This window comes from Macaca thibetana, chromosome 11 (assembly GCF_024542745.1).
Source record: "Macaca thibetana thibetana isolate TM-01 chromosome 11, ASM2454274v1, whole genome shotgun sequence".
NCBI classification, from domain to species: Eukaryota; Metazoa; Chordata; class Mammalia; order Primates; family Cercopithecidae; genus Macaca; species Macaca thibetana.
This window is the reverse complement of record NC_065588.1, coordinates 8458266-8481427: the sequence shown is the minus strand read 5'-3', so window position 1 is coordinate 8481427 and position 23162 is coordinate 8458266. Positions and strand designations below refer to the sequence as shown.

General features: G+C 39.9%; 1 protein-coding gene and 1 pseudogene across 3 annotated transcripts in view; one reads left to right on the top strand and one right to left on the bottom strand.

The window, feature by feature from the left end:
• Positions 1-8067: 8067 nt before the first annotated feature.
• Positions 8068-23162, bottom strand: part of CLEC4A (C-type lectin domain family 4 member A) — a 24492-nt gene continuing 9397 nt past the window's right edge. The window contains exons 4-10 of one of the 3 annotated variants that reach the window (XM_050749567.1): positions 22542-22709; positions 21919-22112; positions 20239-20355; positions 16415-16513; positions 11151-11302; positions 10059-10174; positions 8068-8522 (exon numbers count right to left, since the gene is read on the bottom strand). In XM_050749567.1, the coding sequence (XP_050605524.1) occupies positions 8375-8522; positions 10059-10174; positions 11151-11302; positions 16415-16513; positions 20239-20355; positions 21919-22000 (714 nt within the window). In that variant the 5' untranslated portion in view covers positions 22001-22112; positions 22542-22709 and the 3' untranslated portion in view covers positions 8068-8374. Of the gene's footprint in view, positions 8523-10058; positions 10175-11150; positions 11303-16414; positions 16514-20238; positions 20356-21918; positions 22482-22541; positions 22710-23162 lie in introns of those variants that run through there. The other 2 variants (XM_050749569.1, XM_050749566.1) reach the window with 2 other exon arrangements.
• LOC126930490 (uncharacterized) overlaps positions 22594-23162 on the top strand; it is a 15739-nt pseudogene continuing 15170 nt past the window's right edge.

The following is a 23162-nucleotide window of genomic DNA, read 5'->3' as shown; positions in this document are numbered from 1 at the left end:
TCCCATTTCCTTGGTAAATTTTTCTCCATTCTTTTATTTTGAGTCTATACGTGTCTTTGCATGTTAGATGGGTCTCTTGAATACAGCACACCAACGGAATACAGCACAGAATAGCTTACCATTCTGTGTCTTTTGATTGGGTCATTTAGCCCATTTACATTTAAAGTTAATACTGTTATGTGTGAATTTCATCCTGTCATCATGATGTTAACTGGTTATTTTGCAGACTTGTTTATGTAGTTGCCTCATAGTGTCATTGGTCTGTGTACTTCAGTGTGTTTTTGTAGTGGCTGGTAATGCTTTTTCCTTTCCATGTTTAATGCTTCCTTCAGGATCTCTCACAAGGCAGGCCTGGTGGTGATGAATTTCCTCAGCATTTGCTTGTCTGAAAAGGATTTTATTTTTCCTTCGTTTATAAAGTTTGGTATTGCTGAATATGAAATTCTCAGTTGGAAATTCTTCTCTTTAATAATGCTGAATATTGGCCCCCAATCTCTCCTGGCTTCTAGGATTTCTACTGAGAGGTCTGCTGTTAGTCTGATGGGCTTCCCGTTATAGGTGACTTGGCCTTTCTCTCTGGCTACCCTTAACATATTTTCCTTCATTTCTATGTTGGAGAATCTGATGATTATGTGTCTTTGGGTTGATCTTCTTGTGGAGTATCTTACTGGGGTTCTCTGTATTTCCTGAATTTGCATGTTGGCCTGTCTTGTTAGGTAGAGGAAGTTCTCCTGGATGATATCCTGAAGTGTGTTTTCCAACTTGGTTTTATTCTCCCTGTGTCTTTCAGGTATCCCTATCAGTTGTAGGTTCAGTCTTTTAACTCGATCCCATAGTTGTCAGAGGTTTTGTTTGTTTCTTCTCACTTTTTTCTCTAATCTTATCTGCCTGCCTTATTTCCACAGGATCATCTTCAAGCTCTGATATACTTCCATCAACTTGGTCTATACAGCTATTGATACTTGTGTTTGCATTGTGAAATTCTCATGTTGTGTTTTTCAGCTCCATTGAGTCATTTGTGTTCCTCTCTAAACTGGTTACTTTGGTTAACAGCTCATGTAATTTTTTATCATTATTAGCTTCTTTGCAATGAATTAGAACATACCCCTTTAGCTCAGTCAAGCTCATTATTATCCATCTTCTGAAGCCCACTTGAGTCAATTCATTCATCCTAGCCCTCAGCTCAGTTCTGTGCCCTTGCTGGAGACATGTTGCGATCATTTAGGCACTCTGATTTCTTGAGTTTTCAGTGTTTTTGCATTGATTCTTTCTCATTTTCCTGGGTTTATCTACCTTTGATCTTTGAGGCTGCTGACCTTTGGATGGGGGTTTTGTGGGGTCTTTTTTGTTAATGTTGTTGTTGTTGCCTTCTGTTTGTTTTTCTTTTAGCAGTCATGCCCCTGTTTCCTAGGGTTGCTACAATTTGCTGGGGGTCCACTCCAGACCCTATTAATCTGTTTCCCTCCCACCCCTGGAGATGTCACGAGTGGAGGCTGCAGAATAGCAAAGATGGCAGTCTGCTCCTTCCTCTGAGAGCTCTGTCCCAGAGGGGCACTGACCCGATGCCAGCCAGAATGCTCCTATATGAGGTGTCTGGAGACATGATTTCATTTATCTGGCCGTGTAGTACCCCATGGTGTATATGGACCACATTTTTAAAAATCTAGTCCACGGATGATGGGCATTTAGGTTGATTCCATGTTTATGCTATTGTAAATAAGGCTGCAATGAGCATATGAGTGCATGTGACTTTATGATAGAATGATTTGTTTTCTCTTGGGTATATACTCAGTAATGGGCTTACTGAGTTAAATAGTAGTTTTAAGCTCTTTGAGAAATCTACAAACTGCTTTCCACAGAGGCCACGCTATTTACATTTTCACCAGTAGAATGTTTCCTTTTCTCCACAGCCTCATCAACGTCAGTTATTTTTTTGTCTTTTTAGTAACAACCATTCTGATTGGCATGAGATGGTATCTCACTGTGGTTTTGATTTGCATTTCTCTAATGATTAGTGATGATGTGCATTTTTTCATATATTTTTTGGCCACATGCATATCTTCTTTTCAGAAGTGTCTGTTCGTGTTCTTTGCCCATTTTAGTAGGATTGTTTTTTGCTTGTTGAATTGTGTAAGTTCCTTATAGATTATGCATATTAGACCTTTGTAAGATGCATATTTGGCAAATGTTTTCTCCCATTCTGTAGGCTGTCTGCTTAGTCTTTTCTCTGGGGTTAGTTACTACAGAATTATTGTGTTTCTTTAGTGGTATCATGTTTTCTTGCTTTTTCATGTTTCTTGTGTCCCTGCTTTGACGTCTCTTTTTCTGGTGGATCATTCACCACCTCTGAATATTACAGAGTGGCTTTAATAGGAAAGGCTTTCATTTGCAGATGGGTCTTAGTGTACCCATTGGGAAGGGTGTGGTGACTCTACTTCCCAATAGATGCAGCGGCATAGCCTCTGTGCAGCTTCTTTGGCTGCAGTCAACATCAATGATGACTATGCGTGCCTCAGCCAAAATACCAATTCCCCAAGAGGCAATATATTGCTTCAATACTGGCCCAGGGGTCATGGCTGCTCTGGGTGGCCAGGGCACTAATTCCCTAGGAGACAGAGTGCTGTTTCAGAACAGACTCAGGAGAATGATTCCTCTGGGCAGCCAAGATACCACTTCCCCAGGAGACACGCTCTCATGTCAGCTCAGGCACAGGGTGTTGCAAGTGCTTTAGGTGGCCAACACACTATTTCCCTGGGAGGTAGTGTGCTGCTTCAGCTCATGCCCCTAGGAGCAGGGCACAGCAGCAACTGGGAGGGGTAGATAATGCAGCTCTGCCACAGATTAGTCCCACAGTTTAGGGCATAGCAGTAACTCAGCTCAGGGATAGTATTCCACCAAACAGGGGTGGTTCAATGGCAACAAAGTCTCAGAGACAGAAGTGTGCCATAGCCTCTTACATGTAGAGCAGGACACCCTCCAGCAGTGGTTCCAAGTCCAAGATGCTGCAGTACAGCAGCCCCATCAGCCATGATGAATGGGGCACAGTGTCAACTCCTTTGGGAGGAGCACAGTCATGTGAACTCCAAGAAGCTCCCTCAGGTGGGCTTTGCACCTGTGACAACTGCAGGAGTTTCCAGTGGTGAGGACTATAGGTGTCCAATGTGGTGATAGAGGCTGCTGAGGGCCTCTTGCTTACCTTTTCTCTGCAGTAAGAAATCCTTCCTGGTTCTGACCTGATCATAACTAGGGGATGAGGTGGCAGAGCCAAGGTGTTTCCTTCCATTCTCTGAGACCATCCTGGGTTTCTGTGCTCTACAGGGTTTCTGCTTCTCCTTTGCTGTACTCTGGTGCCCTCTTTTAGCTATTCTCATCAAGATGTAGTTTTTTAGTCAGGCTTTTTTCCTTGTGTGCAGATGAGCACTAAAGGCTTCTAGTGTAGGTTAGCTTGCCAATATTACTCCAGTATGAACATTTTAACATTAATTATTTCAACACATAAACATAGGATATCTTTTCATTGCTTTGTGTCTTAAATTTCCTTCATCAGTGTTTTATAATTTTCAGTGTACTGATTTTTCACCTCTTTGGTTAAATTTATTCCTAAGTAGTTTATTCTTTTTGACAGTTTTGGAAATTTTTAAAATAATTATTATTTTAAATAATTATGTAATAATGTTATTTCTTAATAATTAAAAATAGTTAACTACTTTAAGTGATTATTTAGTAATAATTTTATAAATAAACTCCCAGGTATACAGTCAACTACTATTTGACAGGGGTGCCAAGATGAAAACAAAATAAGAAAGGACAGTTTCCTCAGTAAATGGTGTTGGAAAAACTGGATATCCACATGTAAAAGAATGAAATTGAAACCTTATCTTCCACCACTCATGAAAATTAATTTAAAATGTATCAAAGACTTAAATGTAAGGCCTAAAACCATAAAATTCATAGAAAGAAAAATAGGAAAAAAGCCACTTGCCATTTTTCTGGAGAATTATTTTTTTAATAGATATAAGAAGAAAAGCTCCTGTGAACATGGCACTGAGAGTGGCGTGGAGTTTGCAGGCAGTGGTATGTAGCCTGCATGCACCCTCAGCACCTGCTGGGCCTTGCCTGCAGAGGCTCTGGTGGCTGAGGGTGGGTGACTTCTAGACATGTTCTGCTCTCACTGCATAAATTCACAGAGAAACATGAATGCATAATAACAGAAAATGGTATTGTAACAGTGCGAATCAGCAATTTGCACAGAGATCTTTGGGAGCTGTTGTTTACTGTAGTCGGCCTGAAGTTGGGACAAAATTGAACAAACAAGATGAGTTTGGTGCTTTGGAAAGTATGAAAGCTACTAATGAACTCTTTTCTCCTTTATCAGAATCCCTTGAAGAAAATCCAGAGTTGTCAACAAATCTATTGGGGGAACCAGCTCCTAGTATTTCAATGTAGGTTCTTTTCTATTTTCCCTAAGTGTTGGCTGGTCTAAGAAATAAAGAGAAAGAGTACAAAGAGAGAAATTTTACAGCTGGGCCTCCAGGGGTAACATCACATATTGGTAGGACCGTGACGACCCCAGGTCGCAAAACCAGCAAGTTTTTATTAGGGATTTTAAAAGGGGTGGGGATATATGTGCAGGGAGTAGGTCACAGAGATCACATGCTTCAAAGGGCAATAAAGATCACAAGGCAAGGGCAAAATCAGAATTACTGCTGGGGGTCTATGCCCTGCTGTGCTGATGAGGGTCTATGTCCCACTGTGCACATATCGTCTGGATAAACATCTTAACAGGAAACAGCATTAGAGAGCAGAGAACCAGTCTGACTAGAATTTACCAGGCTGGAATTTCCCAATCCTAGTAAGCCTGAGGGTACTGCAGGAGACCAGGGCTTATTTCAGTCCTTATCTCAAGTGCATAAGACAGACATTCCCAAAGTGGCCGTTTATAGACCTCCCCCAAGGAATGCATTCCTTCCCCAGGGTATTAATTCTTAATATTCCTTGCTGGGAAAAGAATTCAGCGATATCTCTCCTACTCACACATCTGTTTATAGGCTCCCTGCAAGAAGAAAAATATGGCTCTATTGTGCCTGACCCTGCAGGGAGTCAGACCTTATGGTTATATTCCCTTGTTCCCTGAAAATCGCTGTTATTCTGTTCTTTTTCAAGGTACACTGATTTCATATTGTTCAAACACACGTTTTACAATCAATTTGTACAATAGTGGTCCTGAGGTGATGTACATTCTCAGCTTACAAAGATAACGTGATTAAGAGATTAAAGTAAAGACAGACATAAAAAATTATAAAAGTATTAGTTTTGGGAACTGATAAATGTCCATGAAATCTTCACAATTTATGTTCAGAGATTGCAGTAAAGGCAGGCATAAGAAATTATAAAAGTATTAATTCTGGGAACTGATAAATGTCCATGAAATCTTCATAGTTTATGTTCTTCTGCCTCAGTTCCAGCCGGTCCCTCCGTTCAGGGTCCCTGACTTCCCGCAACACAAATCTTGTTATGAAGATGATTGGATGATCACAATGACACTCGGTAACTCTTCAGAACTAGATGAACTACAGCTCATGCTTGTAATCCCAGCACTTTGGGAGGCCAAGGCAGGCAGATCACCTGAGGGCAGGAGTTTGAGACCAGCCTGGCCAATTTGCTGAAACCCTATCTCTACTACAAATACAAAAATTAGCCAGGTATGGTGGCACATGCCTGTAATCCCAGCTACTCAGGAGTCTGAGGCAGGAGAATCACTTGAAACCAGCAGGCAGAGGTTGCAGTGAGCTGAGATCATGCCACTGCACTCCTGCCTGGGCGACAGAGCAAGACTCCATCTCAAAAAACAACAAACAAACAAAAATTTTCTAATGATTGTGGATAAATACAATATGCTTCTTTTTCACAATACCCTATGATTTTTAGACTAGGCTCTAATATTCAGAATTCATGAAATTATGGCAAAACCTAGTTATTAATATTATGTAATTCAAGGATACCATTGTTGTCTTAAACCTAATATAATACTGTAGCTTGTTTATATCAATATCTGGATGTGGGTCAAAATACTAAATCATCTTTCCATTGGAAGTAATTGGGAGTAGAGAACTTTTTTTCAGTGGATGTACAGTGTCAGATGAAGAACAACACTATCTTAATTGTTCAAGATAGTACATTTCCTGTTGCTATTTTTATACAGTGAAGCAACAGCTTTGCAGCAAAATAAGAAATAAAATATTCAATTTCATTTTAAAAAAGAAAACCAGGAAACAAAAGCAGAAACACACAAATAGGATTGCATCAAAATAAAAAGCTTCTGCACAGCAGTGGAAACAATCAAAAAATGGAAAAGCAGTCTACAGAATGGAAGAAAATATTTGCAAACTATATATCTATGAGGGGTTAATATTCAAAATCTGTAAGACAGGGGTGTCCAATCTTTTAGCTTCTCTGGGCCACATTGGAAGAAGAATTGTCTTGGGCCACACATAAAGTACACTAACATTAACAACAGCTAATGAGCTAAAAAATCTCATAATGTTTTAAGAAAGTTTACGAATTTGTGTTGGACTGCATTCAAAGCCATCCTGGGCCACCTGTGGTCTGCAGGCTACAGGTTGGACAAGCTTGATGTAAGAAATTTGTACAACTCAACAGCAATAAAAAAAAAACAAATAATTCGATTTACAAATGGTCAAAGAACCTGAATAGACATTTTTCCAAAGAAAACATACAAATGGCCAACAGATACATGAAAATGTGTTCAACATGACTAATCATTAGGGAAATTCAAATCAAAACTGCAATGAGATACTACCCACACACCTGTTAGAATAGCTATTATTAAAAAAGACAAAAGCTAACAAGTATTGGTAAGGATGTAGATAAAAGGGAACCTTTGTGCTCTGTTGGTGGGGATATAAATTAGTGCAGCTATTATGGAAAACAGTATGGAAGTTCCTCAAAAGACTAAAAATAAAACTATCTGGCAGGGCGTGGTGGCTCACACCCGTAATCCCAGCACTTTGGGAGGCAGAGGCAGGTGGATCACAAGGTCAAGAGATCGAGACCATCCTGGCCAACATGCCAAAACCCCATCTCTACTAAAAATAGAAAAATTAGCTGGGCATGGTGGCATGCACCTGTAGTTCCAGCTACTTGAGAGGTTGAGGCAGGAGAATTGCTTGAACCTGGGAGGCAGAGGTTGCAGTGAGCTGAGATCACGCCATTGCACTCCAGCCTGCCGACAGAATGAGACTCCATCTCTAAATAAATTAATTAATTAACAAATAAATAAAAATAAAACTATCATATGATCCAGCAATCCTACTTCTGGGTATATACCAAAAGAAAATGAAATCACTATCTAGAACAGATATCTGCACTTCCATACTTATTGGACCATTATTCACAATAGTGAAAACATGGAAACAAGTATTGGCCAATAGACGAAAGATAAAGAAAATGTACTATGTATATACAATGGAGTATTATTCAGCCATAACAAAATGAAATCCTGTCATTTGCACAACATGGATGAATCCGGAGGGCATTATACTAAGTGAAATATAATAAGTCCTATAGAGAATTACAAGTACTGTACAATTCTACTTATATGTAGAATCTTAAAAAGTCAATCCATAGAAACAGAGGGTAAAATGATGGTTGCCAGGGGATGGAGGGCAGTGGAGAAAATCAGGCAATGTTGGTCAAAGGGTACAAATTTTCAGTTCTAAGATGACGAAGTTCTAGAGATCTAATGTACTGCATGGTGACTATAGTTAATAATGATGCATTGTACACTTGAAATTTATTGGGGAGTAGATCTTTCTTTGTGTTTGTTGATACCAATGGCCAGAAGGGAGTAGATCTTAAACGTTCTCACTACACACAAGATTGTTAACTATTTAAGATAATGGGTGTGGATTAACTAACTTGATTATGGTAATCATTTTAAAATATATGTATGTCAAATCACCACAGTGTACACCTTAAATATATACCATTTTATTTGTCAATTATACATCAGTATAGTAGGGATGAAGAGAAAACCAGACAGGAGGAGAAACCACATCATATAATTTTATTGGTAAATAATTCTTTAGCAACCAGACAAAAATTAAGAGAGACTCATGTTCTCTCCATGTGTGCACAATAGGGGTCTTCAGTACAGGCTTTGGCACATGAATAAATGCTCACTTTATGAAAAAGTGAATCAATCAATGTACAGACCAATTCTCTCATAAGTAGAATAGTTGACAGACCACCTAAATTATATGGACCTCCCTTACACATAAATAAGAAGAGCTTATTATCTATCCCTACAATGACAGATGCCAATCCAACCACTTGTTAATGGAGAATGTTCAGTTCATAAGTGGATCTTCATCATCTCACAAACTGACCTTTGATGAACAATACAATGAACATCATTCCAGCCCCATCTTTTGGGTGTTTTACGGAAATTTAGCACAACACAGCGCTCATCGGGATCACTGGGCTCATGTGGATGCCAGAATCTGAAAGGGACAAAAAAGATGAGGGCATTTCTTCAGAGCTTTGAAAAGAGTTAGAGACAGGGGTGAGGAGCTAGGGATGAATTTCATGGAACATAGGGTCAGATATGCCCAAATCTATGTTTCAGCCACTCATCATGCAGCTTCTCCTCCATCTGCATTTCTGGCATTTCCTTTGAAAACTGTGCTTACATCACTCAATGTTCTCTCTCTTACTGCTTTGAATATCCTCACCACAGATTTTCCAGAGGTTCTCTTCTCTTTGTCCATCCTTATGTCCTGTTCCTATGGGTCCGTCAACCTATAGGGTGTCCTTGTACAATGAAAAGATTTCACCCTGGTCCCACTTATCAATAGAGTTTTTCCTTTTTTTAATGCACTGTTTTTAAAGTCTAGAGAACTAGTAAAATCTTTTGGATCTTCTACTTATCCCTGTTATTGGATAAGTAATTTAACTTCCCTGATTCTCAATTTTTCTATCTAAAAAATGAGGACTAGAGTAATATCACAATTTATTTCATACAGTGGATATGAAGATCAAAGGTGGTAATCCAGTAAAGTATATATTTTATGTAATTTATGTAATGTATGTAAAGTATGTAATTTATGTAATTAAAGAATTACATAAATATGAGATACAAGATTATCAGAATTTAGCATTTTTGCTTCATAAGAAGTATTAAATCTTCAACCTGACTGGGTGTGGTGGCACACACTTGTCATCCTAGCAACTCAGAAGACTTAGGTGGGAGGATCCCTTGAGCCTAGGAATTCAAAGTTGCAGTGAGCCATGATTGCACCACTGCACTCCAGCCTGGTTGACAGAGTAAGACCCTGTCTCAAAAAAGAGAAAAAGAATTATCAAATCTTAATAATTGGTTATGATCTTAATCAACATGGATTTTCACTATGTAGAGATAGGTAAATATACTGGTTAAAAGCACAGTAAGATCCACCCCATTTGAGAACTATTGTTAGCCAGGCACGGTGGCTCACGCCTGTAATCCCAGAACTTTGGGAGGCCGAGGAGGGTGGATCACGAGGTCAGGAGCTCAAGACCATCCTGGCTAACAAGGTGAAACCCCATCTCCACTAAAAATACAAAAATTAGCCAGGTGTGTTGGCGGGTGCCTGTAGTCCCAGCTACTTGGGAGGTTGAGGCAGGAGAATTGCGTCAACCTGGGAGGCGGAGCCTGCAGTGAGCCAAGATTGCTCCACTGCACTCCAGCCTGGGCAACAGAGCGAGATTCCATTTCAAAAAAAAAAGAAGAGAGAACTATTGTTGACACCACTGGGTGACCTTAGCTGAATTATCTATACTCTCCAAGTTTAATTTCCTCATATCTACAGGGGAAAAATAACAACGTGTGCCTCATAGGGTTCTTATGCAGATTAAATGAAATAACGAAATTATTTAACCTAGTGCCCAAGAGCTAAAAGAATAGTGAGATATTCTACTTTTATACCTGATAGCTAGAATACCCTAAGTTCTCTGCATGATCCAGGACCCAAGATGCTTTTATTTCATTCTATACTCACGTGGAACTTTCATTGTATGGTGTCCGATCTACCCATTGCCAATGTCGCTGACCTTCTGGATCTGAGAGCCCCACAAAATAAGCAGATTCTTCTTGCAGATTCTGGAAGATGAAATCCTGAGGGGGGGGAAAGAAGGAGTCACAGCCTTTACAGTATTTTTTACAGCTCGAACTGAATTCTTAATACCTTAGAGAAACGAGAAGAAAAGGAGAGGATCCAGCAACAGCCGCATTTTTTTTTTTTCTTTTTTTTTTTTTTTTTTTTTTTTTGAGATGGAGTCTCACCTTCTATCCCAGGCTGGAGTGCAGTGGTGCAATCTTGGCCCACTGCACCTCTGCCTCCCAGGCTTAAGCAATTCTCATGCCCCAGCCTCCCCGGTAGCTGGGACTACAGGCGTGTGCCACCATGCCTGGCTAATTTTTGTATTTTTAGTAGAGGCAGGGTTTCACCATTTTGGCCAAGCTGGTCTTGAATTCCCAGCCTCAAGTGATCTGCCTGCCTTGACCTCCCAAAGTGCTGGGATTACAGGCATGAGCCACCATGCCCGGCCAGTATGGAAGCAATTTCTATGATCAGAATGAATTCTCATCTTAGGTTTACTTCCCCTCTTTCCTTCACTAAGAGATTACATTCTTCAAAGTTGCACACGAGAAACTTTTGGCAGATTCAGTCATTTTCCTTTCATAACTTCAGGGATTATTTATTTTCACTCCTGAGTATTGATTGTGATTCATCATGAGTTAACTTTCTTTTCTCTTTTCAACCTAATACCACTTATCTGTTAAATAGTTAATCATGTATAAAACATTTACATATTGAAATAACAAATTGATATTTCAGACTGAAACATTTTCATCCTTCCATTCAACCCTCATATATTTTTAATGCCACAATTTCTTTCGGGGAGGTTAGTTTTACTGAAGCAGGAAGAAGGTATGGAATATAAAGGCTTAGGAGCCCTTTCTATTTATCTTATTTAAAGCCTTCTGCCACAGCACAAATATCCCAAAGTAGCAAAAACCTCCTTCGCAGCCAAGACAGATACACAAAGATCAGGCAGGGCTCACAGCCCCATTATCTATTAGAAAGTACCTGCTCTTCTCGAGTGTTTATCACCAGCAGGTGAGCCTCCATTCTAGCACAGTCCTTCTCACTCTTTTGCCAAGATGCTGATTCAGTAGAAATAAAGTAGCAGTTGGAACTAAACGGCTTCCAATTCTTTGGGCAACAGCTCCAGGCTGTCTCTGTATTGGGAAGAGGTGCACATACTTGCAGTATAAATAATCACTTTTAAAAGTGTGTATATTATTAAAATTAAGAGCCAAAGGAGAACACATGGAAGCTGGAACTCCCATCCCCACTCAGATGTAACCAGGAGCCCCTGCCCCTGAGGCGTCAAGGAAGCCAAGTCTACCTCAGTCAGGCAGTGATGAGGCAGAGCCTCTTTTCTCTTGCTGAAGTGCTATCTGAAAAGGACAGCTCTTAATGAAACATGTTTAAATAAGATCCAGACTCTCAGAATATAATGCAAAAATGTCCGAAGTTCAATAGAAAATAACTCATTATGCTAAGAATCAGTAAGTTTTCAAATTTAATAAAAAATAATAATCAATAGATGGCTACAATCAAGACAACAAAAATGGGGCCGGGCATGGTGGCTCACACCTGTAATCCCAGCTCTTTGGAGGCTGAGGCAGGAGAATCACTTGAGCCCAGAAGTTCAAGACCAGCCTGGGCAACACAGTGAGACCCTGTCTCAAAAAAAAAAAAAAGACAACAAAAATGTTAGAATTATCTGACAATGATTTTAAAGCAGCCGTGATAAAACAAAAATGCTTCAACAAGAAGATACAAACATGCTTGAAACAAATGAAAAACTAGAAAGTTTCAGCAAAGAAATAAAAGATATAAAGAAAAACCAAATGGAAATTTTATAATTGAAAAATATAATAACCAAAGTAAAAAGCTCAGTGGATGGACTCAATAGCAGAATGAAGGGGATAGAGAGATTAGTGAATTGGAAGACAAAACAATCTGTCAACTGAACAACAGAAACAAACTAGACAGAAAAGGCTGGACACAGTGGCTCATGCCTGTAATCCCAGCACTTTCAGAGGCCGAGGTGGGCGGATCACCTGTGGTCAGGAGTTCGAGACCAGCCTGGCCAACATGGCAAAACCCTGTCTCTAAAAAAAAAACCCTGTACTAAAAATACCCAAAAAAAGGCTGGGTGTGGTGGCTTACACCTGTAATCCTAGAACTTTGGGAGGCCAAGGTGGACGGATCACCTGACATAAGGAGTTTGAGACCAGCCTGGCCAACATGGTGAAACCCCATATCCACTAAAAATACAAAAATTAGCCAGGCATAGTGGCGCATACCTGTAATCCCAGCTCCTCAGGAGGCTGAGGCAAAAGAATCACTTGAACCCAGGAGGCAGAGGTTGCAGTGAGCCGAGATTGTACCACTGCACTCCAGCCTGGGCGACAGAGTGAGACTCCATCTCAAAATAAATAAATAAATAAATAAATAAATAAATAAATAAAAATAAACAGAACCTTGTAAAGTGACCCCAAATGTGTACATATCAAACAAAGCTGCAAAATCTATAAAGCAAAACTGTTACAATTGAAGGGAGGAATTGAAAAATATACAATTACAGGTGGATACATCAACACCTCTCTCTTAACAATTGACGGAATCACACAGAAAATCAGCAAGAACATAGAACTTAAAAACATCATCAACTACAAGGATCTAATCCACATTTATAGAACACTCCACCCAACAACCGAATACCCATTCTTTTCCAGTGCCCCTGGAACATATGCTAAAACAAACCATATCTTGGGACATTAAATAACCTCAACAAATTTAAAATTGCTGAAATCATATATCCAACCACAGTGAAAACAAACCAGAAATTAATAAAAGAAATAACACAGGAAAATCTCCATACACTTGAAACTAAACAACACACTTCTAAATAATCCATGAATCAAAGGATATGTCTAAAGGGAAATTTTTAAAAATACATTGAACTGAATGAAAATGACATTACAGATTATCAAAATTCATAAGATACTCTTCTTCAATCAAAGGAACTAGGGCTCCTCAAAGAAATATCTGATTCTAGGATAGGGACATGAAATGTACAATGTGAGTCTCCAGCATTTTCAGTCCCAGAAAGTGAGGAAGTGCTAAACCAAAACAAAAGAAAAAACACATTCTGGTGATACGTTAAAGGGTCACAGGAGTCAAATGAAAGAGTTCCCAATGTCCAAAGCTGGAGCCACAAAATAAAGTAGTATTGGATTATAAACCAAAATTTAAAATAAATATCCATGAGTTGGACACACGGTGGGGAACAACACACACTGGGGCCTGTGGTGGAGGGAGCACGCTGGGAGAGGGAGAGCTTTAGGAAGAATAGCTAATGGATACTGGGCTTAATACCTGGGTGATGGGTTGATCCGTGTAGCAAACCACCATGGCACACATTTACCCATGAAACAAACCTGTATGTACTGCACATGTACCCCTGAACTTAAAAGTTGAAGAAATATATATATATATATCCATGAGTATATGCAGATATAAATAAATGATTGGATAAATAAATGGAATAAAAGAGACAAATAACACCTGGACAAAATTTCAAATAAATTATATATGTACGTGTGATGGCTAATTTTATGTGTCAACTTATCTGGGCCACAGTACCCAGATATTTGGTCAAACATTCTGGATGTTTCTGTGAAAATGTTTTTGGATGAGATTTACATTTAAATTTGCTGGACCTAGAGTAAAGCAGATTGCCTTCAGTAATGTAAGTAGACTTCATCTAATCAGTTGAAGATCTGAATGGAACAAAAAGAGGACCTCCTCTGAGCAAGAGGAAACTCGGTGGACCACCTTTGCACTTCATCTGCAGCACTGGCTCTTCAAGGTTCTGCAGCAGATGGTCTTTGGACTCAAACTGCAACTCTTACTCCTGAGTCTCCAGCCTGCTGACCATGACTGATACCATACTCCACCTCATGAAAGGAGAGCATAACTCCCCAATCCTTAAGTGTGGACTGAACCTTCCAAAGAGTGTAGTATGGAAAGGGGCAGGGAGGGAAAGAGTAACTTTATAGTGGAGAAACTTGACAAACACTACCTTAGCCAAGTGACCATCAATAGCCAAGAATCCTTTTGATAATATATGCCCTTGATATGATGTAATGAAAATAGCATTTTACATCTGTGATCTTCCTCCCAAAAACCAATAATCGCAGTCTAATTATTAGAAAAACATCAGACAAATTCCGATAGATGGACATTCCACAATATAGCTGACCAGTATTGCTCAAAACTGTCAGGGTCATCAAATATGAGGAAAATCTGAGAAACTACCACAGCAAAGAGGTGCTGAGAACAGGAGACATGAGACATGAGAACTCAATGTAATGTGGTGTTCTGGATGGGGATCCTATTGCAGAAAAGAAACATGAGGTGAACACTAAAGAAACCTGAAAATTGTGAATTTTAATTAATAATAATATACCAATATTAGTTAATTAGTTGTAAGAAATATACCATGTTCGTGTAAGATGTTAACAACAGGGGACAGCATGTGTGCAGAGCAGGGGTAAAATGAGATCTCTTTGCATTATCTGCTCAAGTTTTCTGTGAATATAAAACTGTTCTTAAAAATAACCTATTAGCCAGGCACGGTAGCTCACTCCTGTAATCCCAGCACTGGGAGGCTGAGGTGGGAGGATTGCTTGAAGCCAGGAATTCAAGGCCAGCCTGGGCAACATGGCAAGATCCTCTCTCTACAAAGATTCAAAAAATAAAAATAAAATAGCCAAGCATGGTAGTTGGCACCTTTGATCGCAGCTACTGGGAGGCTGAGGTGGAGGATTACTTGGAACCCAGGAGATCAAGGCTACTATGAGCTGTGGTCACACTACTGCATTCCAGCCTGGAAAACAGAGTGAGATCCTGTCTCAAAAATAATAATAATAATAATAATCCATTAATTTAAAGAATTTAAATAGCCGGGCGCGGTGGCTCTAGCCTGTAATCCCAGCACTTTGGGAGGCCGAGACGGGCGGATCACGAGGTCAGGAGATCGAGACCATCCTGGCTAACACAGTGAAACCCCGTCTCTACTAATAAGTACAAAAAAACTAGCCGGGCGAGGTGGCGGCGCCTGTAGTCCCAGCTACTCGGGAGGCTGAGGCAGGAGAATGGCATAAACCCGGGAAGCGGAGCCTGCAGTGAGCTGAGATCCGGCCACTGCACTCCAGCCTGGGTGACAGAGCGAGACTCCGTCTCAAAAAAAAAAAAAAGAATTTAAATAATTCACATCCATAAAAAAATCATCATCACATTTTCATCACATGGTTCTAACTGATATGTGAGAAAAAAAGCAAATGTGTATAGAAAGTTCAGAAAGAAGCAAAGGTTGAAGACGTCTAAAAGCAATGTAACCTTTTTCACAATTAAGCTTCTATTTTTTACCATAGACAAACTAAAGATATATGAGTACATAAAAAGAATTTTAGGACCAGGCACCGTGGCTCACGCCTATAATCCCAGCCCTTCAGGAGACTGAGACAGACAGATTAGCTTAGGAGTTCAAGATCAGCCTGGGCAACAGGGTGAAACCCCATCTCTACAAAAAATACAAAAACTAGCTGAGTGTAGTGGCATGTACTTGTAGTCTCAGCTACTCAGGAAGCTGAAATGGGAGGATCACTTGAGCCCAGGAGGTTGAGGCTGTAGTGAGCTGTGTTTGCACTACTGCACTCCAGCCTTGGCAACAAAGTGAGACCCTGTCTCAAAAAAACAACAACAAAAGAATGTTATGTCCTATATATTTGCTTTCTGTTTTTTGGTTTTGGGTGTTTTTGTTTGTTTGTTTGTTTGTTTTTGTTTTTGAGATGGAATCTTGCTCCCTCGCCAGGCGGAGTGCAGTGGTGCGACCTCGGCTTACCGCAACCTCTGCCTCCCGGGTTCAAGCGATTATCCTGCCTCAGCCTCCCGAGTAGCTGGGATAACAGGTGCACACCACCACACCCAGCTAATTTTTGTGCTTTTAGTAGAGACGGGGTTTCACCATGTTGGCTAGGATGGTCTCGATCTGTTGACCTCGTGATCCACCCACCTCAGCCTCCCAAAGTGCTGGGATTACAGGCGTGAGCCACCACGCCTGGCATGTCCTATACGTTTGTATATTTGTAGCTTAAATTATTGTGAGACTCAACTTCTCAGTATGATCTACCTGGGAATCTTGCTGGAAATACTGATTTGGGATCCCTACATAGTATAGTCAGCAACTGAATTCTAGGCACATTAACTTTTACCTTCCATGGTCATATTTTTTTTCACACACTCCAATGTTGTATGAACCAGGTCTTTCGTAGTCATTTTTTCAAGAAGCTGAGAATATTTTTGAAAGAAAACTGGAAAAGAGAATAAAGACCATTTATTTTCCTGGTAGCATTATGACTTTGCTCTTTATCGTTACTTTCTTGCATTCTTTATTGAAACAAAACTTACAAGTGCCGTATTACTTGAGTAGAGGGAAAAGATTTCCCATTTTGAAACTATAGATATCTCTAGGAATAGCTAAAAGATCAGTAGTTGGAAGGGGACACAACAGTTCCATCATAATGGATCTAAAGTCCCCGCACATTCTCCTTCAATACTTAATATAAGATACACGCAAAGGCAAACTCTTGCGGGTGGAGGGACGGAGGGCAATAAACACTTATATTTAGGGATGTGCACACCCTGGGACTCTGGAGCGGAGGGGAGAGGGGCAAATTAATTCTGAGGAGTTCTGGGTTACCTTGGACAATGGAGAATTTTAAAAAGAACCCCACATGAATCAAGAGCGCATGATTTTCTTCCTCTTCTCTCCATTACTCTCTCCATCCCAAATGGCTCTTACTCCTCAGCACACCAACGCTCCCATGTTTCTCCCAATTTAAAACTAACCCACCTCTCCCTCTAGAAACTGAACTTTTGGGCGGGCACGGTGGCTCACGCCTGTTATCCCAGCACTTTGGAAGGTCAAAGAGGGTCAGGAGTTCGAGACTAGCCTGGCCAAGATGGTGAAACCTCGTCTCTACTAAAAATACAAAAATTAGCTGGGCGCAGTGGCAGGTGCCTATAATCCCAGCAACTTGGGAGGCTGAGGCAGGAGAATTGCTTGAACCTGGGAGGCGGATGTTGCGGTGAGCCGAGATCGCGCCGCCGCACTCCAGCCTGGACGACGGAACAAGACTCCATCTCAAAAAAAAAAAAAAAAAAAAAAAGAAACTAAACTTTTTCTCTTTCTTCCCTACCTTTCATTTGCTCCTTGACCCATCATATTCTGGGTTTTACTTCACTATTTCACTAAAACCATCCCTAAAATGGATCCTCAGTAATATCCTAGGGTTACTTAGTCCTTTTCCTATTTGACTTCCTTAAAGGCTTGACCCCAGTTATCTTTCCCCTTAGCTCTTGGGACACTACTCTCTGTTGTTTTTGTCTTACCTTTCTTGCTGCTGCTTCTTTCACTCTTCTGTAGGCCCCTTTTCCTCCATCCATCTCATTTAAAATGTAACATATCCCAGAGTTCCATCTTTATCCCTCTTTCTTATACTAAGTTATCTCCCTGAGTGATATTATATATTCTCATGGCATCACCTGCTACCTCTATGTGAAGGACTTCCAAAGCTCAGACCTCTCCCCCTAAATCCAGACAAATGGACCAGCAGACATGTCCATTTGAGGTTCTCACAGTCATGTAAAACTCAACATGCCCAAAACTTAAGTCACCATCTTCCAACCCAAACCTGCTACTGATCCTATATTGTCTACCTCTTTGAAAAACTTAATGATTTCTGAGTTTACAAAGTCAGAACATTGGAGCCACACTTTACTTCTCTAGGTCCCTTATTTCCCAGAACTGAATATTCATCAAACCTCTACCTCCTTTATCATTCAAAACTACTTCATCTTCTCTTTTTGCGCTAACACTAGCCATAGACCAGTCTGACAATATTTCTCAATTGAATTAGCGAATTATCCTTCTAACCTCTCTTTTCCTCCAAATTTGTCCTCATATATCCATTTTCCACACCTCTGTCAACATGCTATTTCTTTTTTTTTTTTTGCTTTTAAAAACATTTTATTTTGTTATTTATTATGTTATTATTTGTTGATGTTTTAGCTATTGCATATTTATGTGTTTTCATTTCTTTCAATCGATTTTCTTTGAATCTTTATACATCATTACTACCTTTGGTGTAATTTATTCCACTTTGGGCACTTCTTCATAAGTCCAATCCGATTATATCAATTCCCTGCTTAAAATTCGTCGATTTTAAAAATTGCAAAAATGGCCACAACTTTCAACATTCCCTGGATCTACACTGTTTTGAAATGTGATTTTGCAGTTTCTTCATTTAAGAGACGTGGTCTATTTCTCCACTGCCTGGATCTGGGCTGCTTGTCAGACTTCTTTTGGCCAAGGTGAGTTCTGTGCTAGTTCCAAGGTGAGACTTCAAAAGGCATTGCTTACTTCAGCTTTCAGTCTTAAAAGCCTGCCAGTTGCCATGTGAACAAACCCAGGCTAGCCTGATGAATGATAAGAGAAATGTGGCCAATTCTCTCCCGCCATTCCAGCTAACATCCTCTTCCTCAGAAGCTAAGTTGCCTGTGGCCAGTACCCTACCACATATACATAAGTGAGTTCAGCCAGGACTCAGGGAATCTCCCAGCTGATGCCAGTCTCAATTGCCAAGCCACAGATGTATGAGCTAAATAAATAGTTGCTGTTTTAATCCACTACGTTTTAGATTGGCTTATTAACCAGCAAAGGATAATTGATAAAATAACCTTTAGGAGGGAAAAAAATCCAAACTCTTTATCATGATATACAGCGCTCTTCATGGTCTGAGTCCTGTTTATTTCTGTCACCTACAACTTCATTTCTTAGTTCTTTACTTAGCGCCATATGTTCCAGTCATGCATACTTATGTTTCCCCAAATTCCACACTCTCTCATCTCTAGTTCATTCTTGGTATACACAGCTCTAGATGTCACCTCCTCCAGGAAGCCTACCTCAGCCTCTTGCACTTATTATACTTCTTAACTGCACAACACTTACCATACAATGTTATAACCGCTGGTTCATTTTACCATTCTCTAAATTTCTTGAGACCAGGTGCTGTGGCTCTGTCTTGACTCTCTGTCTGGCACAGTGCCTGACATACAGTAGACGGACAATACTTACAAAATGACCAAAGAAATTAATAGAGAATCTACCTAAATGTACACTAGTTTTGATGCCTTTTAAAAATTTGGGGCCAGGCGTGGTGACTCATGCCTGTAATCCCAGCACGTTAGGAGGCTGAGACGGGCAAATTGCTTGAGCCCAGGAGTTCAGGACTAGGCCAGGAAACATGAGAAAACCCTGTCTCTACTAAAAATACAAAAAAAAATTAGCTGAACATGGTGACGCACACCTATAATCCCAGCTACTTGGGAGGCTGGGGTAGGAGAATCGCTTGAACCTGGGAGGTGGAGGTTGCAGTGAGCCAACACTGCACCACTGCACCCCAGTCTGGCTAACAGAGCAGGGGGGAAGAACCCAACAAATGCTGAAAGCCAAAGATATGCAGCAATCCACCTAATTTGCTAAATTGGCTTTTAGATCCCACACAGTCTTGAGTAGGACAGGAATAATCAGAGTAAAAGTCAGTAGAGAACTCCTCCTGAAATATGTCTTCCCATCTCCTTGTTGTCTACCTGCTCATCCCAAAAGATAAGTGTCTGTGCATTCAAATAATACTGGCCTGATAAATGCTACCAAGGAAATATAGATTTGTCCTCACTTACGTAGTGTCTAGTATAGAGATGATGCCCCATAGATTTCACTCTGTAATACAAATACATACACCCACATTTATGCTTCAGTTTCTCTAAATGAGAATGGATTCCATTATTTTTACAAGACAGTAACTAAATCCAAATAAAGAGTAAAATTCACAGTGGATTCCCATGAATTATGTCTCCCCAGAGAAAATTTCACTTCGGATTTCTGGATAAACTCATTTTCAAAAGTCAATTTTTAAAAGATACCCTCTCTTCATGCACAGCAGATATTGCTTATTGGTTCGGTTGGCATACTTACTGAAAAAAGCAAAAAAGAATGAGATTGCCAATAGCAGGAAAAGTATCATCAATGAGGCACAAAGCAGCTTGGAAAACCCGGTATTACTTTTGTGAGGGGCAGTCCTTTTCTTGGAAGCTGAAGAAGAAGCCAAATTAGTTTTATCAGTAATAAGTTCTGTCTTTACTTCCTCTTCTTCCTCCTCCTCCTTCCCTTTTCTTGGATGACACACAGTAACTAACGGTATGACATTTGAAATCACATGAGAACAGGAATAGAAAGGCTATAATATTCACTTTAGAAACTTTAGAAAATATATAAAAATACAAATTCCTACCATTGAGGATAACTGTTATGCCATATAAGTTATAATGCACCATAATATTTTGATATAATCTTTCTAGCAATTTTATGAATGTATATATACATATATGCAAATTTTCCCACATGATTGATATACCATAAATACTGATATCTGACCTATTCTTTTCCTTACACTGTATCATGAACATTTTTCATACCCTTATATTTTCTTCTTTAACGCTCCTTATTATGGTTGCATAGTATTTCATCATATATTTAAATAATAGATTGTTTCCAACTTTAAATAATGCTATAGCAAATAAATTTTTATAATCATCCATGGTTACCATCTCATGGTTAGAAATTGCTTTCTTAAAGTTATGATATTTTGTAAAATGATGGGGGGAAAATCTTCAGTATTATATAATATGATTACATTTTCAGTAAAATACATATGCACATGATATGTATTTGTATGTGGAAGGATATTCACTAAATTGCAAATTATGATTGTCTCTAGATGATAAGAGTAATTATAATTCAAATATCTGTGTACCTCTGGCTAATTTATTCTACAATGAACATTAAAACTTGTGTAATAAAGAAATTATACAAAGTTTTTAAGGGGAAAAAATTTCCCTAAGTGCTCTCCACACCTTCACAGAGATATTTTAGAAAGCATAACTATAGTCCTGACCCCTTCCCCCATAGTTTCTTGTACTCTATATACATTCTTTTCTCTCTTTTGCTCTATACTTGGGATATCACACATGACACCCAAATTACCTTGCATCTACTCCCAAACGTAACAGAGTCTGTCTCAGAGATGCAACATGCAATAAGTTCTCTGATTTCAGAAAGTTTCCTGGAGATTTAAGAGACTTTCTTTGTAGACTTTCTAGTCTTTCATTTGCAATGGCCTTTTGTTACATTTCCATCCATTACCAACAAATATTCCCTCACCACTGTCCACCCAAACTCCTTCCCTCTAACTGATCAAAAAACAAATCTCACAAATTCATCAGGACCCCCTGCATCTGGGTTGATGGTTTCAGAAGCTGTATTCAACCTCTTAACCCCAGCCCCACTCAGCCTTAGAAAACACAGGGGCATCAGAGCACTCGCCTTAGCTCAGAACTGGCATTGATTTCTCTCACCTCTATTTCAGTAAGCAGAGTGGAGGCTGAAGAGCGTGACACAAAATCTTTTGTTCTCCACACTACAAATGTACACCCCGTAATGTGTATCTGCAGGCTACTCAGTCTTCTGGGACTCTTGTGTTTCCCAGACATACTCAATCAGAGAACCAGCAACTCCCAACACCTAGGCCTTATTCATAAACCCTCTCCTCATCCTTCCTGTCATCATTCACTCTGACCCCCAGAAAATGATCTTTACCTGCAGAAGAGGCTGAGTCGATGCCTGAGAACTTGGATTCATTTTGGAACCTCACTTCAGCATAAGTGATTTCTGAAGTCATAATGGGAAGAGACCTTCTGCTTTCTTCAAAAAATTGGTTTCAAATCTTTCTTAAAACATCTTATAAATGACAACCAAACATGGTGGTAGATTACCTCCTTCCTTTCACTCACCTAGAGGAGAGCAGAGGCACCAGATAGGCACATATCTTCAAGAAGGGTCTTTTGAGAACTAAGGATCACAATAAAAACCAAAAACCTCAGTTCACAGAGGCCCTTTCCTCAGGACCAGTATAGTGAGAATCACAGCCTTGAAACAAATGCAAGCAAATGTAATAAAAGTGCGAAACCAAAGGGTTGTGGAAACAGGAAGGAAAACAAAAGAGGAACCAAGCAATTAGAGAAGTCTTTCTTGAAAACTGTGTTCTTCACCAGTAAAAAATACAATTTGTGTGCTTCCACATGCAAATGTAATTACTTTTGACCAAATAACCTGAACAAAGTCTTAGGTTGCATTCATCTTATCATTTTTGACTGATAGGCAACTTGTTAGTACCACATTCTAAGAATATAGACACAAAACTCACGTATCAGCCTCCCTACCTTCAAGAATCAGCTTCCTCTAGCATGGTGGGGAAGGCAAAGTTTAAACCCCATGCCTTCTGAAGCTGCTTCTCCATGCTCTCGGTGTTTCCTTGTTGGTAACTACTCTATCAAGAGTCTGCATTCATCTTGCTAGAATCTCCAGAGAGCAGCTCCCTTTATTGCATGCTGGAGGAGAGGGAAGGCCAGCCTTTATTCCACACTTTCCTAGCCTTTTAATCCTCACACCACCTCCAATATATATGACTATTTTTTATTTTATTTTATTTTTTTTTTTTTTTTTTTTTTTTTTTTTTTTTTTTTTTTTGAGACGGAGTCTCGCTCTGTCGCCCAGGCTGGAGTGCAGTGGCCGGATCTCAGCTCACCGCAAGCTCCGCCTCCCGGGTTCCCGCCATTCTCCTGCCTCAGCCTCCCGAGTAGCTGGGACTACAGGCGCCCGCCACCTCGCCCGGCTAGTTTTTTGTATTTTTTAGTAGAGACGGGGTTTCACCGGGTTAGCCAGGATGGTCTCGATCTCCTGACCTCGTGATCCGCCCGTCTCAGCCTCCCAAAGTGCTGGGATTACAGGCTTGAACCACCGCGCCCGGCGACTATTTTTTAACAGTTAGGATAATTAAATAG